This window comes from Blennius ocellaris, assembly GCF_963422515.1.
Source record: "Blennius ocellaris genome assembly, chromosome: 16".
Taxonomy (NCBI): Eukaryota; Metazoa; Chordata; class Actinopteri; order Blenniiformes; family Blenniidae; genus Blennius; species Blennius ocellaris.
Window position 1 is genome coordinate 26,489,688 of NC_137665.1, and position 19,429 is coordinate 26,509,116.

A 19,429-nucleotide genomic window follows, 5' to 3' on the forward strand; every position below is an offset into this window, starting at 1 on the left:
ATGTTATACTGGACCGTGGATCATCAAGACGATGTTATACTGGACCATGGATCATCAAGACGGTGTTATACTGGACCATGGATCATCAAGATGATGTTATACTGGACCATGGATCAAGACGATGTTATACTGGACCATGGATCATCAAGATGATGTTATACTGGACCGTGGATCAAGACGATGTTATACTGGACCATGGATCATCAAGACGATGTTATACTGGACCATGGATCATCAAGATGATGTTATACTGGACCGTGGATCAAGACGATGTTATACTGGACCATGGATCATCAAGACGATGTTATACTGGACCGTGGATCAAGACGATGTTATACTGGACCGTGGATCATCAAGATGATGTTATACTGGACCATGGATCATCAAGATGATGTTATACTGGACCATGGATCATCAAGACGATGTTATACTGGACCGTGGATCATCAAGACGATGTTATACTGGACCGTGGATCAAGACGATGTTATACTGGACCATGGATCATCAAGACGATGTTATACTGGACCGTGGATCAAGACGATGTTATACTGGACCATGGATCATCAAGATGATGTTATACTGGACCATGGATCATCAAGACGATGTTATACTGGACCGTGGATCAAGACGATGTTATACTGGACCATGGATCAAGACGATGTCATACTGGACCGTGGATCAAGACGATGTTATACTGGACCATGGATCATCAAGACGATGTTATACTGGACCGTGGATCAAGACGATGTTATACTGGACCGTGGATCATCAAGATGATGTTATACTGGACCATGGATCATCAAGATGATGTTATACTGGACCATGGATCATCAAGACGATGTTATACTGGACCGTGGATCATCAAGACGATGTTATACTGGACCGTGGATCAAGACGATGTTATACTGGACCATGGATCATCAAGACGATGTTATACTGGACCGTGGATCAAGACGATGTTATACTGGACCATGGATCATCAAGATGATGTTATACTGGACCATGGATCATCAAGACGATGTTATACTGGACCGTGGATCAAGACGATGTTATACTGGACCATGGATCAAGACGATGTCATACTGGACCGTGGATCAAGACGATGTTATACTGGACCATGGATCATCAAGATGATGTTATACTGGACCATGGATCATCAAGACGGTGTTATACTGGACCGTGGATCAAGACGATGTTATACTGGACCGTGGATCATCAAGATGATGTTATACTGGACCATGGATCATCAAGATGATGTTATACTGGACCATGGATCATCAAGACAATGTTATACTGGACCGTGGATCAAGACGATGTTATACTGGACCGTGGATCATCAAGATGATGTTATACTGGACCATGGATCATCAAGATGATGTTATACTGGACCATGGATCATCAAGACGATGTTATACTGGACCGTGGATCATCAAGACGATGTTATACTGGACCGTGGATCAAGACGATGTTATACTGGACCATGGATCATCAAGACGATGTTATACTGGACCGTGGATCAAGACGATGTTATACTGGACCATGGATCATCAAGATGATGTTATACTGGACCATGGATCATCAAGACGGTGTTATACTGGACCATGGATCAAGACGATGTTATACTGGACCATGGATCATCAAGATGATGTTATACTGGACCATGGATCATCAAGACGATGTTATACTGGACCATGGATCAAGACGATGTTAAACTGGACCATGGATCAAGACGATGTTATACTGGACCATGGATCAAGACGATGTTATACTGGACCATGGATCATCAAGATGATGTTATACTGGACCATGGATCAAGACGATGTTATACTGGACCATGGATCATCAAGACGATGTTATACTGGACCGTGGATCAAGACGATGTTATACTGGACCATGGATCAAGACGATGTTATACTGGACCATGGATCATCAAGACGATGTTATACTGGACCATGGATCATCAAGATGATGTTATACTGGACCATGGATCATCAAGATGATGTTATACTGGACCATGGATCATCAAGACGATGTTATACTGGACCATGGATCATCAAGACGATGTTATACTGGACCATGGATCATCAAGACGATGTTATACTGGACCATGGATCATCAAGACGATGTTATACTGGACCATGGATCATCAAGACGATGTTATACTGGACCATGGATCATCAAGATGATGTTATACTGGACCGTGGATCAAGACGATGTTATACTGGACCATGGATCAAGACGATGTTATACTGGACCGTGGATCAAGACAATTCACAATCATGGGCAATACAAGAGAAAATGTCTGGACCGCATTGCACTGCCATCCCTACTTTGTGCCAGATTACCACTGGTAAAACCTGTGTCCAATTATACCTCAAATCCTCTTGTTATCCACTCACTCAAACTGTGGTACCAGTTCAGGAGACATTTCAAACTGCTTGATCTATCCCTTATTGCACCTCCTCAGAGACATTGTATGTTTTGTCCATCATTAACAGATGAGGCATTCAACATCTGGGTAAACTGTGGAATAACTTCATTGTATAAACTCTATAGTGACAATGTCTTCTGCTCTTTTGAACAACTGGTTTCTAAGTTTGACTTACCACAGTCACACTTTTACAGGTACTTGCAACTCAGAGATTTCATGATGTGCAATACTGACGCCTTTCCTTCCTGTCCATCATACTCTCTTTTAGATGATATCTTCAAGATAAAACCAGATGCCAAACGTGCGATAAGTCTGATCTATGGGTTATTAAATGAACATAAACTGACATCATTGCAATCACTGAAATGTAAATGGGAGGAGGATTTGGGTAAACAAATTTCAATTGAGAGTTGGAATAAAATAATTGAGGGAATTTTTTCTTCGTCCATCTGCCTCAGACATATAATTATTCAATTTAAGGTTGTGCACCGCCTCCATTGGTCAAAAACCAAGCTCAGTAGGATGAGGGATGGATTTGACCCCACTTGTGACCGCTGTAAGTGAGAACCTGGCTCTTTGTTGCACATGTTCTGGACTTGTTCAAAACTGCATTACTTTTGGAACAGTATATTCCAGGTCCTCTCCAGGACCTGCGGTAAGACATTGACCCCTTGCCCATTTATGGGAATCTGTGGAGTGAGTTCAAATCCACAACTGACCACGGCCCAGGCTAGTCTGGTGCTTTCTGTACACTTATGGCTCGAAGGAGGATTCTGCTGGGCTGTAAGGTCCAGAACCTCCTGGATTTACACTCTGGGTCAGACACGTCATGTATCACAACACAGCTGGAAAATATCAGATACACAACAAAAGGCTCAGTTCAAAAATGTCATAATGTTTGGGACCCTTTGCTTGCCTATTTTCACAAGATGGATGCAGTTGAAATTGTATAATTGTATACTAATAATGTGTAAGGAAAGCTACTGTAGATCAGTTAATTACACTACGTTTTCGTGTGCATTTTGATGTATTTTATTGTCATTGTTAGTATTTTTTTTTTTTTGTACCGTATTTTCCGCCCTTAAGGCGCACCTAAATACCTCAGATTTTCTCAAAAGCTGCCAGTGCGCCTTATAACCCAGTGCGCCTTATATATGGAAGAATTGCTCTACTTGAGACTGCTATTTGACAGCTGAACAACCAGAAGCTTTTATTTTGACAACTCTAATCTTCAGAGCGGACGACACTCCACACAACACCTTCATCACTCATGGTTGCACACCAACATTCGAACAAACCAAAATAAACTAGATGAAATAATTACTCCCTAAACTGGGGAACAAAAACACATAAACACAATCAACACAACACCAAGCCCAACAACAACCCACAATAACCTCCAACAACACAAAACATGAATTTGTCACTGCGACAAATTCATCCTGAGCTCCTCAGTGCAGCCGATAGAAACTCCCATAATTCATTGCAGCTGTTTGTGGTGTTTTAAATGCAATTATTGGGGGTTCTATTTGGTTTGTGGTGTCGGTAATAATTGTGTTGTGTTGTGTTTTTGTTGCTTAGTTCATGTAGTTTAGTTTATTACCGGTAGTTGTAAGTTGTCAACCAGCAGTGAAGAAGGTTTTGTGTGTAGTGTCCTCCTGGCATAGGCTGCAGGTAGGACTATCAAAATAAAGTGCGTGCACCTCTCTGGGTGTTAGAATCAGTGGAAAATGTAACCTAACGGCTTTGAGCTATAAAGGTTATGACCACTGGTCTATTGCATGCGCCTTATAATGCAGTGTACCTTATATATGAACAAAGTTGTAAATTATGTCAATCAATGTAGGTGCACCTTATACTCCGGTGCGCCTTATAGTGTGGAAAATATGGTAATTAACTTTTTATTTGGAAAACACATGGATAGACACCATTTCACTTGCACAATTTCACAGTATCCTTGGACCCGTCCTCATTGTCTTTCATTAAATAAAATGAACAGGGAACGAACAGAAACCATAACGAAGAAGAGTCCAAGTATCTCAGTCCACACCGTCCTCCCGAGTTCTCCATTTTCTCCATGATTGAAAAAAAAAAAAAGGAAAAGAAAGGAAAGAACAAAAACGAACAAACAAAAAAAAAAGGGGGGGGGGTGGGGCTCATCTCATTATGCTTTTGTCACCTGAGACAAACATCCACACACATTTCTTTTTAAAATGTTGGCACACCTAATATGATATCAATTGAAATCTGATCTCACTGCTTTTACATCTCCTGTCCATTTAGACCAAAGCTTATAAAATGTGTCTTTTTGCACCCTGAGGGAAAACGATAGTTTTTCCATTATATGAATAATATCGATCCATTCTTCGATGGTCGGTGTTTCCACTATCAACCATTTTCTGGTAATGGCGTTTTTACCTGCGGCAGTAATGTGGCCAGTAACTTTCTATCATTTCTTGACCAATTACAGAAAACAATATCACCCAGATACAGAGTTTCACATGTAAGGGGGATGTTTGATCTGAATATATTATTTATATGCATATGTAGCTCTTCCCAGTAGCTCCTGATTACCTGACAACTCCAAAAGATGTGGTAGTGATTTGCCCCATTTACCCCGCAGAGTCTCCACCATGCGTGGCCCCCTCCCCGGTGACGATTCTGAACAGGTGTGAGGAAGAATCTCACCAGGTTTTTCCAACAAAATTCCCGCCACATGCCGGACCCCGTCGTAATACATGGTAGCTGACAGATTGCCTCCCAACTCTCCACCGAAATCAAATTATTACCTTCATTTTCCCATTTCCTCCTAATATAATCTATACCGTCGTGTTTAGATGTTTGGATTCTGTTGTAAAGTTTTGAGATTATTTTATTACATGCTGTGGATTCACATAATGTCCAAAATACTTCTACAGGGTCCAACTCCCCTCCTTTCAAAACTGTTTTCAGGTTCTGATTAAAATAATGCTTAACTTGCAGGTATCTATAAAAGTAATCTTTCTTCATTCCAAATTTCTTTTCCAGTGTTTCAAAGTTCGAAAATGTCCCCTTGTTGATGAATGAGTAATATGTAGTCAATCCTTTTGCGGCCCAATTTGTAAATCTACTGTCAATTTTGTTTGGTTTGAAATCCAAATCGTAGGCACACCACGTCATTCATTTAGTCACGTCTCCTAATCTACACATTTTGACCATTTCCTGCCATGATTTAAGAGAAACCTCAAGTAGAGGGTTTTCAGAGGTTTTCAGCTCCTCCTGCAGTTTTATGTCACCAATTAGGGCCCCAACTGGTATTCCCCTCACCACTGTACCCTCCACATCTTTCCACCCTGCACTATAAGATGAAGAGCATAAACACACTAATGGTCTCAGCTGAGCCACCAGGTAATACACCCGTAGGCAGGGAAGGCCCAACCCCCCCTTGTCTTTTCTCAGTTGTAGGGGTTTGTATTTAATCCTGGCCTTTTTCCCCTGCCATATGTATCTTCACAGTAAACTGTCCCATTCTAAAAATTGTTTCAAGGGTATAGTAATTGGCAGACATTGGAAAAGGTAAAGCATTCAAGGAAGGATATTCATTCTAATGGATTCAATCCTAGAACCTAAACTTAAAAAGGGAATAACATTCCATCGCTGCATATCTGACTTTAACTTTGAAGTTTGGGGTGCATAATTAATATCAAACATTTTAGATAAGTCTTTGGTAGTATAACCCCCAAATATTTAATGTGCTTTGTCTCCCACTTCCAGTCATATGCCGTCCTAATTTCAGTTGGGGGTTCATAGTTTAGTGGTAGTACCTGGGTTTTGTTGATATTTATTTTATATCCTGAGAGTTGTCCGTATTCCCTTAACATTTCCATCAGTGTTGGGAGCGTCTGTGTGGGTTGAGTTATACTTATATTAGCAGATCGTCAGCGAACAGGGATAGTTTTTGCTCTCCCAGTGGCATTTTGACCCCCGTGATGTCAGAGCGCTCCCGTATCCACTGGCTCAGGGGTTCTATGAACAAAGCAAAGAGGAGCGGCGACAAACAGCATCCCTGTCTTGTACCTCTTTCCAATATGAATGAATTCGTTAGGTTACCATTTATTTTGACCTTAGCTTGTGGTTCATCATACAGAGCCACTATTACTTCTATTATGTTTTGATGGAAACCAAATTTGGATAATACTTTATATAAAAATGACCATCTCACAGAGTCAAAAGCTTTCTCTGCATCCAGGCTTATTATGAGGGTCTCTAATGTTTGTTGTGTAACTTGTCTCATGATGTGCAGTGTCTTTCTAATGTAATCCTGTGTTTGCCTTTGTCTAACGAAGCCGGTCTGGTCCTGATGTATTAAATTTGGCAAAATCAATTCCAGTCTTCTTGACAATATGGAGGTGAACAGTTTATAGTCTATATTTAAAACACTAGCTGGACGATAGCTTCCACAATCTAATTGATCTTTTCCCTCTTTTGGAATAATAGAAATTACTGCGTCTCTCCATGAGGGGGGATCTTTTTATTTTCCAGCACCCAATTGAATGTTTTTAGTCGTGTTGGGATTCAATTATCTTGCATTATTTTGTACCACTCCGGGGTAAACCCATCCGTTCCTGGGGATTTCCCTGCTTTTAATCTCCCAATGGCTGTTTTTATTTCTTCCTTTGTTATTGCCGATATTAATTTCTTATTTTGATCTTCCGTGACCTCTTGTAGGTTTATCGAGGATAAAAAGGCTTCAATGTGCTGGTCTTCACTCAATTGTGATTGGGAGCATAATTTTTTTATAGTAATTTTCAAAGCTAGATCGAATTTCTTCTTGGCTGCACTGTATATTGTTTGTTTCTGGATTTCTAATTTTATATATTGTTCTTTCAGCTTGTTGCTTACGTAACTTGTAGGATAAAAGCTTTAGTGATTTTGATCCTGTTTCATAGTACTGTTGTTTTATAAACAGCATTTTTTCTGTATTTCCTGCGTATTTATTTCATCAATTTCTTTTCTTATTTTAATAATTTTGCCTTTGGTCTCGTCTTTTAGGGTTGTCGAATGTTCTTTTTGGAGTCTATTCAGTTCATCTTCAAGAATTTTAAGGGTCTGATGTCTGTGTTTCTTTTCATATGTTGGGACCATTATGTCCTCATATGGATCACTATTTATGTTTTGGTTGGCTATCGATAATGATTAATAATTATCAAAGATAGTTATTAATAATGTTGAAATTTAATCTGATCTGTATCAGAACCTCGGAGCACCACCTGTCTTAACAGGAAATGATTCATTTATATCATTATATCAATTCAGTTCTATCAGTCTCATAAGATATACTAAACAGTTCATCAGGAATTTGAATTAATAGTTAAATTAATTACAATTACCAGAATTAACAGTAAAGGTTGAAGGATTTTGGAGTTCTTAACACAGAAGAGGTTGACATTTCATTCACCTTTGTGCTCATTAATAAAACAGCAAGTATGATTCCAAACATTATATTTATTAACAATGAAAACAAATAAACACAGATTCTAACTACCTATATACAGCTGGGTGTGTGTAGGTGCATGTGTGTGTGTGGAGAGAGAGAGTTGGAGGGAGTGTGTGTGTGACGTGTGATGGAACTACAAAACAAGATGGCGGCTCACAAGAAACTACATTCCAAATGGAGGTTGTCAGAGAACAGGAGGTCTGTCCTTTACAGCTCGGCCATGTGCTGATAGCAAAAGAACAATAGAAGCTAGCTGTAGCATCTGCTTCTGTGTGTCTCTGCTAAGGGACCATTTCTAGAATGACTTGATGTGAATGAGACTTGTCTTGTAAAACGTCAGGAGTCGTCAGATGGTGTTCAGTTACTGTGTGATGTTGTCTTTGATGTGATATGTGTAGGATTGTGAGTTAACAAGTTAGTAAAGCAGATTAGCATGCAGACCCTGTGTCTGTGGCAGAGCTAACGTTGGTTTACAGGTTGATAACTGCTCCTAATATCATTATCTATAGAACTCAATCACTGTAACAAAACCAACACATCTTCATAAAGTTAAACAGTTCTATCATAGCATCAGGTTTAACTAATCTCAGGTAATGCCCAGTTGTTGTTGCCACTTCCTTGAAGGAGTTCAGTTGTTGTCCTGCTGGAGGGAAGCTGGTGTCTTCTCCTGTAGTTAGCACCTCCTGCTAACTGTGGTTGCTGGTTCTGCAGGCTGAGGAGAAGAAGATGAAGTTGATGTTTCAGGAGTCCTTCTTTGCAGCTCCTGGTTGTTCCTTTTGTCCAGACTGAGGAGCTGGTCGCTCAGGTCTGTGATGGTTTTCCTGCTGGTTGAGGAAAACACAAAGAAGTTCTGTGAGGCGTCGTTTCCCTGGTCCGTCCTGGAGGAACTGGTTGGTTTTCCTGGTTGATGGGAGATCAGACTCTGGGTGCTGGTCTCTGGATCAGGGGAAGGTCTGACCCTCGTGGTCGGGTCAGCAGATGAGTTGAGGAGTGGAGGCCTCTGGTTGCCGGCCTCTCGTGTTAGCTGTGTGCTAACGCTGGATGAGCTGCTCTGCAGCAACCCACCTCCTTGGAGTTTGCTTTGCAAGAGTCTCTGAGAAAGAAGCCTGGCTTCGCAGGCTCTTTGTTCCACGTGTGGATTCAGAGGTGTCAAAGCCTGAGAGCTTCAACCAATCAGTGACTGGCTGAATGCATGGGGGAAGAGTCTTGTGAGCAGAAAGAGGGGGGAGGAAGGTCCTGGAGAATGTCCCCCCTTCCCCACTCTAGGTGTGAAAGGCCATCACATTCCTGGGTCAGAATTCATGTCATGACTGCGTCTCATGACAAATGAATATTGTCTCTCCCCAGAAATGAACAAACTTTCTGTGGTCCTACAGATCCCAACACATATGAAGCGATTGATATTATTTTGCACCTTATTACCGCCTTCAATGCATCCCAAACTATTAGTGGTGCCACCTCCCTATTGTCATTGTGTTCCAAGTATGATTGTATTTCAATCTTTAATTTTCCTTTGATAATAGGGTTATTCAGGATACTGCTGTTTAATTTCCATAGAGTTGTCCTGGGCTTATTTTCCAGACACACCGTTGTGTAGACTGGGTTCTGGTCCGAGATAGTGGCAGGACCTATTTCACAGTTCCCAAATCTGTGAAAATCTTATTTAAATGCAAACAAATAGTGTATCCTAGAGTACACTCTATGGGCAGCCGAGTAGTGCGTATAGTCCCGGTTGGTCGGATTTCTTTCTCTCCATACATCTACAATTCCCAGTTCGTTTATCAGCGTGTTAAGTTTCTTACTTATGTTTTTTGCATCTGGCTTCCCATTAGAGCAGTCTATTTTTGGATTGAGTCGAACATTAAAGTCCCCCCCACATATCACCATACCCTGACTTTTCGTGGTTAATGAATCAAATACCTGTCTATCAAAATGCCAGTCACTCCCAGGAGGAACATACACATTCATGAGACTCATCATCGCGTCATCCACTTTACCAACAACCAACACAAATCTCCCTTCTCTGTCTTTATATTCATTTATATGTTCAAATGTCACTGTGTTGGATATCAATATCGCCACTCCTCTACGCCTCCCCCCTCCATATGAAGAGAAATATGCGTGCTTAAATCCCATTTTGTTTAGTTTTACATGTTTATTTTTGTCAAGGTGAGTCTCCTGTAGGAATGCAATTTGAATTTTTTCTTTCTTAAGCTTTGATAAAACTTTCCAGCGTTTGACTGGGTTAAGCATGCCATTTATATTGAATGAAGCAACCTTTAAGGATCTGTTTAACATTCAGGTGACACCTAGCTCCACCTCGTTTCTAGACTGAGGGAGCCCCTCCCTCTCTGGGGTAAACAACAAAAAAAGAACAAAAGAACTATGAACAAACATATTGTCAAATAACATTGAAATGAACTTAACTTAAAGTGATTATATGACTTCCTATGTTGGGGTCCTCTAACCAGACCCTATTGAGCCTAAAGAGTGGTACTAGGCCCAGAGGGAGAAGCCCTTCTGCCGTGTCTGGTGGAGGGAACCCTTATGGTGGTGATGGTCCACAAAAAACACTGGAACCCCAACGAACCTTGATATATTTGGTTAAACTCTACCAGTTTATACCCATGATGAGATAAACCTCAAAGTTTACCAACAGAAGCAGTGGTTAGTGACCCTTAGGATTCAGCAGGCGCTGGCGAGGATCTCCGGTAGGCTCTCAGCTTGTCCTTGTAGCTCAGCTCTCGTCCCTCCTTGAAAGCGTCCTTTCTTGCTCGTGGATTGGCCCTCCTCCATGTCAGCTGTTGTATCTGCCCCATCATTGGCTCCGGTGATCGAACGATGGTCACCGCATATCCTCTGCTTGACAGGTCCTCCGTTGCCTCCTCTATTGTATTGTAGATCTTGGTCCCATCCTTGTATCTCACGCGTAGCCTGGCCGGGAAGAGAGTCTGGAATTGGATGTTATTTTCTTTCAAAACTTTGCGGACCTCCGCATATTCTCTCCGTTTCTTCAAAATAAGAGGTGGATAGTCGTGGTCCAAATTTATCTGCTTCTCCTTCCAAGTGACTCCTTTCATCTGCCACGCCTTGCGGAGAATCGTCTCTTTCTGTTTAAAGCTCAAAAACCTCACAACTATGGAGCGTGGTGGGGCGCTCTCCGGTGGCTTTGGGCCGGCCGAGCGGTGGGCTCTCTCAATCTGTAGGCATGTCGTCTCATCAGTTAAATCGAGCCCCTCCCGGAGGAAAGTCTCCACGAATGTGACCATCGACGGCGACTCACTCTCAGCACCCTCCGGTACCTCGTAAATCCGCACATTCTCACATCTGGAGCGGCTCTCCAGGTCCACCAACGTGTCCTATAGCTTGGCATGTAGCTTTAGCATCTGAGACACGACATCTTCCGTGTTTTGAATCCTTTCCTCTGACGCTTCAATCCTTCTCTCTGCTTCCTCCAATCTAGCGTTTACTTTCTACATTTCCTCCGTTATTGTTTTTAACTGTTCCTTATTTTCCTGGCGAAACCCTTTTATTTCTTGTAAGATCGTGTCCAGATCCGCCATTTCTCCGCTAGGTCGTTAGCTTCAGCCCGTTAGCTTTAGCCCGTACCTGTGCTGGTTGAGTCCGGATTTCCGTCTCTCCCTCGCTGCTTGTTGGCATTTACGACTCGATGTGCTGGTAGACGCGGTTCCCCCGTACCTTATCTCTCCGCTTTAGGATACTATATCGGTTTACAACGGGGTAGTAGATTTATTTCACCGGTTCGGTTGGGAGCCTCTGTCTATGCGACCATCCTCGCTGCGCTCCGACCGGAAGTCTCGTCATTGTTAGTATTATTATTGTACTTGTGTTTCCTTTCAACCTGTCTGGCTTGTTGTTACTTGTTGTTATATGTTGACTGGGGGGAAGAAAAGAGGGAAAAATTATAGGTGATTTCCAATGTAATATTGTTTAACTGAATCTTGAATAAACAAAGAAAGTGTTCTGTTTCCCAGATTTTTTCCTGAGCCGTATACATTTCAAGTGTTTCAGTGCTGTGAAACTAAGGCCCTGTTTACACGATAATGTTTCATGTGACAACACCTAATCTGTTAAAAAAAAAAAGGAGTGTTGTTTCCAGTGCAGCAGCAGACACAGGGACAGCGATGTAGTTGGTGTGCCGGCCACAGGAGGGAGAAGAGAGGAGAAGAATACACTATAAACATATATATATATATGTACAGCGATGTAGTTGGTGTGCCGGCCACAGGAGGGAGGAGAGAGGAGAAGAATACACTATAAACATATATATATATATATGTACAGCGATGTAGTTGGTGTGCCGGCCACAGGAGGGAGGAGAGAGGAGAAGAATACACTATAAACATATATATATATATGTACAGCGATGTAGTTGGTGTGCCGGCCACAGGAGGGAGAAGAGAGGAGAAGAATACACTATAAACATATATATATATATGTACAGCGATGTAGTTGGTGTGCCGGCCACAGGAGGGAGGAGAGAGGAGAAGAATACACTATAAACATATATATATATATGTACAGCGATGTAGTTGGTGTGCCGGCCACAGGAGGGAGGAGAGAGGAGAAGAATACACTATAAACATATATATATATATATGTACAGCGATGTAGTTGGTGTGCCGGCCACAGGAGGGAGGAGAGAGGAGAAGAATACACTATAAACATGGAGAAAATGGAGAGCACCCACATGGACTGATGACACATCGGATGCTATCAGGGAGAGTCTCAACTATGAACTACTGATATGGAGGATAAAACTAGAATACAGAACGCGAGTCATACCCCTGCGGGTCGCCATGTTTGTTTACAAGGGATGAAGGGGAGGGGAGGGGGGGGGGGAGTAACAGGCTCTGGAGCCCCCAGCAGGCTCTGCAGGAGGGACGAGCGGCCGTTCAAGAATCTTTCCACCTTGGGAGCCGGATTAAAAACTGATCTGCTCACTGGTGCCATGTAAACACAACCCCCCAAAATGAAGAACGTTTTGCAGATACATTCGTAATCGTTGTTGTGTAAACGGGGGCCTAACGGGAATTATGGGAGTGGTCTTTATTGATAGTGTCATATTATGTTGTTCCAGTCTAGAAAGCAGCGCTGAAACAGCCGAAGCTGAAGGAGCAGAGAGCTCTGAACTCTACCAGACCCAGGAGGGTAAGAGAGTGTGTGTGTGTGCGTGCGTGCGTGTGCGTGCGTTTCTTTCTAATGTAATGTTGTGTCTTCATGCAGAATCTGGATCTGAACAGACTGGCGAGGCCGAAGCAACCGAGGACACAGAGGAGGAGAGCTCCGACGACCCCAGGTCTCTCTCTCTCTCTCTCTCTCTCTCTCTCTCTCTCTCTCTCTCTCTCTCTCTCTCTCTCTCTCTCTCTCTCTCTCTCTCTCTCTCACACACACACAATATTTGTCTAAATACTGTGCTTCACTTTATGTTCTAATAACTGTAACAATAAAATATATAATAGTTTAAATATAGAGTTTATAGTCAATATAATAATAAGTAGGTTTGTCAAAATTAATGCTTTAATGTGACTGAATCCATCAAAATTACACATTATACATATATATATATATATATATGTACACTTTATTGTTACAGCACTAATATATATATATATACTGTATATATATATATATATATATATATATAAAGTGTATATATATATATATATATATATATATATATATATATATATATATATATATATATATATATTAGTGCTGTCAATTAATAAAAAATACTAATCAATTGCAAAATTTTCTGTAATTAATTGCAATGAATCACAATGTTTTTCTACTGCAGACTGAAGCTTGTAATGGCTATTCATTCAGGGAAACCATGGAAATAATATCGACTCAACACACAGAGACTACGTTCAATTCAAAGACAATTTTTAGAACGTGCTTTTAGCTTTTGATGAAACTTTCTCTCCAATATCAGCAAAATAATAAAAACATTAATTAATTAATTAATTAATAAACATCTAACATAAGTCTGGGTTTAGTTAGACTGCAGCTCCACCACTTTGACAATTTGAATATTTCTAGAAATAAAGTTATGGACTTATTACATGAACAAAGTGGCAAGAATATACCGTAGTATTCACACGCGAGAGACAGAGAGAAAATAACACTTATTGAGAGGGCGAGAGAGAGAGAAAGAGAAAGAGGAGAAATTAATGTTTTACCTGCAAGTATTTCTTCCAGTTTGACCAGTAAGGTTCCTAGTCAGCCAACATGGTAACCTGCTGCATAATTACTACTGCAGTTACAAAATGTGGCTTTTCAAAGTAAAGCTAATGACTTCCACTTTCTCAATCAGCTGTCAGGTATCATTTTAAAGTGAAACTTTCTGCCTTAATATTATTCCACGGATGTTGTGCTGCTCTGTGGTCACAGTGCTGCACCCAGAGCACCTGCTGCTCTGGTAAGGGAATAAATAAGAACAACCCAACTTAATTAAACACAAATATGTAATTATGTTAAATCATTTGTAACGAATTAAACGTTTCCAATCAATTAACGAAATTAACACGTTCTTTTTGACAGCACTAATATCTATGTGTTGATGTTGACCTGTGGTTGGTGTTGATGAGGATTTCACTGACAGAAGCAGATGGCAGTTGAGTCCTGACTGCAGTGGCAGTTTCAGACTCATGGGTTCTATCCTGAAAGCACTGGAAATGTCAGTATGCTGAGTGTGCTGGTGTTTGCTCTCCTCAGGCACCCTGGGATCACCAGCGGTCTGGTGAAAGGAGCTCTGTCTGTGGCCGCCTCCGCCTACAAAGCTCTGTTCACGGGACAAGGCCCTACTCAGGTCAGCTGCTCCCCGAGGTCTGAACGCTTCAGGCTCAGGAGGGATAGCGCCTCCTCCTATGGGCTTCTTACACCTCTGTACACATGTGATCGCCCCCTGCTGGCCATTCCCCTCTCTGAATAGGCCTGAGTAATGGAATCATGGCATATATGCTTTAGTTTTCTGCCCCAGTTGGATTCATTATCGTGCAAATCCGTTGATGTTGCAGTGAAATATCCAGTTTGGATGGGGGATGTCACATCACACTAAGAAACATGATGAGAAGCAATGAGAACATATTCTGTTGTTTAACAATGAAATATAGAGAATCCCAGACATGACATCTGAAATAAAACTTTAAATTGTGAACACAAATTAATATTTTGTGGCTCGAACTTTCAGCCATGAAATATTAATTTAAGGTATGAAAAAGAAGCCAGGAAATATAAAATGTGGTCACGAAATGTTAATGTGTGCCTTGTGGTGTGCACCTGAGGGGGAGGTTCTCCCAAACTGAATGCAGTGGGTGTGTCGGTGACGTAGTGTGGTGTTGGTAGTGGGAGGAGTTATAAGAGGAGGTGTGGTGACGTAGTGTGGTGTTGGTAGTGGGAGGAGTTATAAGAGGAAGTGTGGTGACGTAGTGTGGTGTTGGTAGTGGGAGGAGTTATAAGGGGAAGTGTGGTGACGTAGTGTGGTGTTGGTAGTGGGAGGAGTTAAAAGGGGAAGTGTGGTGACGTAGTGTGGTGTTGGTAGTGGGAGGAGTTATAAGAGGAAGTGTGGTGACGTAGTGTGGTGTTGGTAGTGGGAGGAGTTATAAGGGGAAGTGTGGTGACGTAGTGTGGTGTTGGTAGTGGGAGGAGTTATAAGGGGAGGTGTGGTGACGTAGTGTGGTGTTGGTAGTGGGAGGAGTTATCAGGGGAAGTGTGGTGATGTAGTGTGGTGTTGGTAGTGGGAGGAGTTACAAGGGGACGCCTGGTGACGTAGTTTGGTGTTGGTAGTGGGAGGAGTTATAAGTGGCTGTGTGGTGACGTAGTGGGGTGTTGGTAGTGGGAGGAGTTATAAGGGGAAGTGTGGTGACGTAGTGTGGTGTTAGTAGTGGGAGGAGTTACAAGGGGAAGTGTGGTGTTGGTAGTGGGAGGAGTTATAAGAGGAAGTGTGGTGACGTAGTGTGATGTTGGTAGTGGGAGGAGTTATAAGGGGAAGTGTGGTGTTGGTAGTGGGAGGAGTTATAAGAGGAAGTGTGGTGACGTAGTGTGATGTTGGTAGTGGGAGGAGTTATAAGAGGAGGTGTGGTGACGTAGTGGGGTGTTGGTAGTGGGAGGAGTTATAAGGGGAGGTGTGGTGACGTAGTGTGGTGTTGGTAGTGGGAGGAGTTACAAGGGGACGCCTGGTGACGTAGTTTGGTGTTGGTAGTGGGAGGAGTTATAAGTGGCTGTGTGGTGACGTAGTGGGGTGTTGGTAGTGGGAGGAGTTATAAGGGGAAGTGTGGTGACGTAGTGTGGTGTTGGTAGTGGGAGGAGTTATAAGGGGAAGTGTGGTGACGTAGTGTGGTGTTGGTAGTGGGAGGAGTTATAAGGGGAAGTGTGGTGTTGGTAGTGGGAGGAGTTATAAGAGGAAGTGTGGTGACGTAGTGTGATGTTGGTAGTGGGAGGAGTTATAAGAGGAGGTGTGGTGACGTAGTGGGGTGTTGGTAGTGGGAGGAGTTATAAGAGGAAGTGTGGTGACGTAGTGTGGTGTTGGTAGTGGGAGGAGTTATAAGGGGAAGTGTGGTGACGTAGTGTGGTGTTGGTAGTGGGAGGAGTTATAAGAGGAGGTGTGGTGACGTAGTGTGGTGTTGGTAGTGGGAGGAGTTATAAGGGGAAGTGTGGTGACGTAGTGTGATGTTGGTAGTGGGAGGAGTTATAAGAGGAGGTGTGGTGACGTAGTGGGGTGTTGGTAGTGGGAGGAGTTATAAGGGGAAGTGTGGTGACGTAGTGTGATGTTGGTAGTGGGAGGAGTTATAAGAGGAGGTGTGGTGACGTAGTGGGGTGTTGGTAGTGGGAGGAGTTATAAGGGGAGGTGTGGTGACGTAGTGTGGTGTTGGTAGTGGGAGGAGTTATAAGGGGAGGTGTGGTGACGTACTGTGGTGTTGGTAGTGGGAGGAGTTATAAGAGGAAGTGTGGTGACGTAGTGTGGTGTTGGTAGTGGGAGGAGTTATAAGAGGAAGTGTGGTGACGTAGTGTGGTGTTGGTAGTGGGAGGAGTTATAAGGGGAGGTGTGGTGACGTACTGTGGTGTTGGTAGTGGGAGGAGTTATAAGGGGAGGTGTGGTGATGTAGTGTGGTGTTGGCAGTGGGAGGAGTTATAAGAGGAAGTGTGGTGACGTAGTGTGGTGTTGGTAGTGGGAGGAGTTATAAGAGGAAGTGTGGTGACGTAGTGTGGTGTTGGTAGTGGGAGGAGTTATAAGGGGAGGTGTGGTGACGTAGTGTGGTGTTGGTAGTGGGAGGAGTTATAAGAGGAAGTGTGGTGACGTAGTGTGGTGTTGGTAGTGGGAGGAGTTATAAGAGGAGGTGTGGTGATGTAGTGTGGTGTTGGTAGTGGGAGGAGTTATAAGGGGAGGTGTGGTGATGTAGTGTGGTGTTGGTAGTGGGAGGAGTTATAAGGGGAGGTGTGGTAACGTAGTGTGGTGTTGGTAGTGGGAGGAGTTATAAGGGGAGGTGTGGTGACGTAGTGTGGTGTTGGTAGTGGGAGGAGTTATAAGGGGAAGTGTGGTGACGTAGTGTGGTGTTGGTAGTGGGAGGAGTTATAAGGGGAAGTGTGGTGACGTAGTGTGGTGTTGGTAGTGGGAGGAGTTATAAGGGGAAGTGTGGTGACGTAGTGTGGTGTTGGTAGTGGGAGTTGTTATAAAAGGAAGTGTGGTGATGTAGTGTAGTGTTGGTAGTGGGAGGAGTTATAAGGGGAAGTGTGGTGACGTAGTGTGGTGTTGGTAGTGGGAGGAGTTATAAGGGGAAGTGTGGTGACATAGTGTGGTGTTGGTAGTGGGAGGAGTTACAAGGGGACGCGTGGTGACGTAGTGTGGTGTTGGTAGTGGGAGGAGTTATAAGTGGCTGTGTTGTGACGTAGTGGGGTGTTGGCAGTGGGAGGAGTTACAAGGGGAAGTGTGGTGTTGGTAGTGGGAGGAGTTATAAGAGGAAGTGTGGTGACGTAGTGTGATGTTGGTAGTGGGAGGAGTTATAAGGGGAAGTGTGGTGTTGGTAGTGGGAGGAGTTATAAGAGGAAGTGTGGTGACGTAGTGTGATGTTGGTAGTGGGAGGAGTTATAAGAGGAGGTGTGGTGACGTAGTGGGGTGTTGGTAGTGGGAGGAGTTATAATAGGAGGTGTGGTGACGTAGTGTGGTGTTGGTAGTGGGAGGAGTTATAAGGGGAAGTGTGGTGACGTAGTGTGGTGTTGGTAGTGGGAGGAGTTATAAGAGGAGGTGTGGTGACGTAGTGGGGTGTTGGTAGTGGGAGGAGTTATAAGAGGAAGTGTGGTGACGTAGTGTGGTGTTGGTAGTGGGAGGAGTTATAAGGGGAGGTGTGGTGACGTAGTGTGGTGTTGGTAGTGGGAGGAGTTATAAGAGGAGGTGTGGTGACGTAGTGTGGTGTTGGTAGTGGGAGGAGTTATAAGAGGAAGTGTGGTGACGTAGTGTGGTGTTGGTAGTGGGAGGAGTTATAAGAGGAAGTGTGGTGACGTAGTGTGGTGTTGGTAGTGGGAGGAGTTATAAGAGGAAGTGTGGTGACGTAGTGTGGTGTTGGTAGTGGGAGGAGTTATAAGAGGAAGTGTGGTGACGTAGTGTGGTGTTGGTAGTGGGAGGAGTTATAAGAGGAAGTGTGGTGACGTAGTGTGGTGTTGGTAGTGGGAGGAGTTATAAGGGGAGGTGTGGTGACGTAGTGTGGTGTTGGTAGTGGGAGGAGTTATAAGGGGAGGTGTGGTGACGTAGTGTGGTGTTGGTAGTGGGAGGAGTTATAAGAGGAAGTGTGGTGACGTAGTGTGGTGTTGGTAGTGGGAGGAGTTATAAGAGGAAGTGTGGTGACGTAGTGTGGTGTTGGTAGTGGGAGGAGTTATAAGAGGAAGTGTGGTGACGTAGTGTGGTGTTGGTAGTGGGAGGAGTTATAAGAGGAGGTGTGGTGACGTAGTGTGGTGTTGGTAGTGGGAGGAGTTATAAGAGGAGGTGTGGTGACGTAGTGTGGTGTTGGTAGTGGGAGGAGTTATAAGAGGAAGTGTGGTGACGTAGTGTGGTGTTGGTAGTGGGAGGAGTTATAAGAGGAAGTGTGGTGACGTAGTGTGGTGTTGGTAGTGGGAGGAGTTATAAGGGGAGGTGTGGTGACGTAGTGTGGTGTTGGTAGTGGGAGGAGTTATAAGAGGAAGTGTGGTGACGTAGTGTGGTGTTGGTAGTGGGAGGAGTTATAAGGGGAGGTGTGGTGACGTAGTGTGGTGTTGGTAGTGGGAGGAGTTATAAGGGGAAGTGTGGTGACGTAGTGTGGTGTTGGTAGTGGGAGGAGTTGTAAGGGGAAGTGTGGTGACGTAGTGTGGTGTTGGTAGTGGGAGGAGTTATAAGGGGAGGTGTGGTGACGTAGTGTGGTGTTGGTAGTGGGAGGAGTCATAAGGGGAAGTGTGGTGATGTAGTGTGGTGTTGGTAGTGGGAGGAGTTATAAGGGGAGGTGTGGTGACGTAGTGTGGTGTTGGTAGTG

At 43.4% G+C, this 19,429-nt stretch overlaps 1 protein-coding gene across 1 annotated transcript in view; it reads left to right on the forward strand.

Moving 5' to 3' along the window:
• Positions 1–19,429, forward strand: part of nbr1b (NBR1 autophagy cargo receptor b) — a 139,792-nt gene that overhangs the window by 98,105 nt on the left and 22,258 nt on the right. Inside the window, exons 20-22 of the mRNA XM_080511396.1 lie at positions 13,009–13,079; positions 13,155–13,227; positions 14,649–14,742. Of these exons, the coding sequence (XP_080367522.1) occupies positions 13,009–13,079; positions 13,155–13,227; positions 14,649–14,742 (238 nt within the window). The remainder of the gene's footprint in view (positions 1–13,008; positions 13,080–13,154; positions 13,228–14,648; positions 14,743–19,429) is intronic.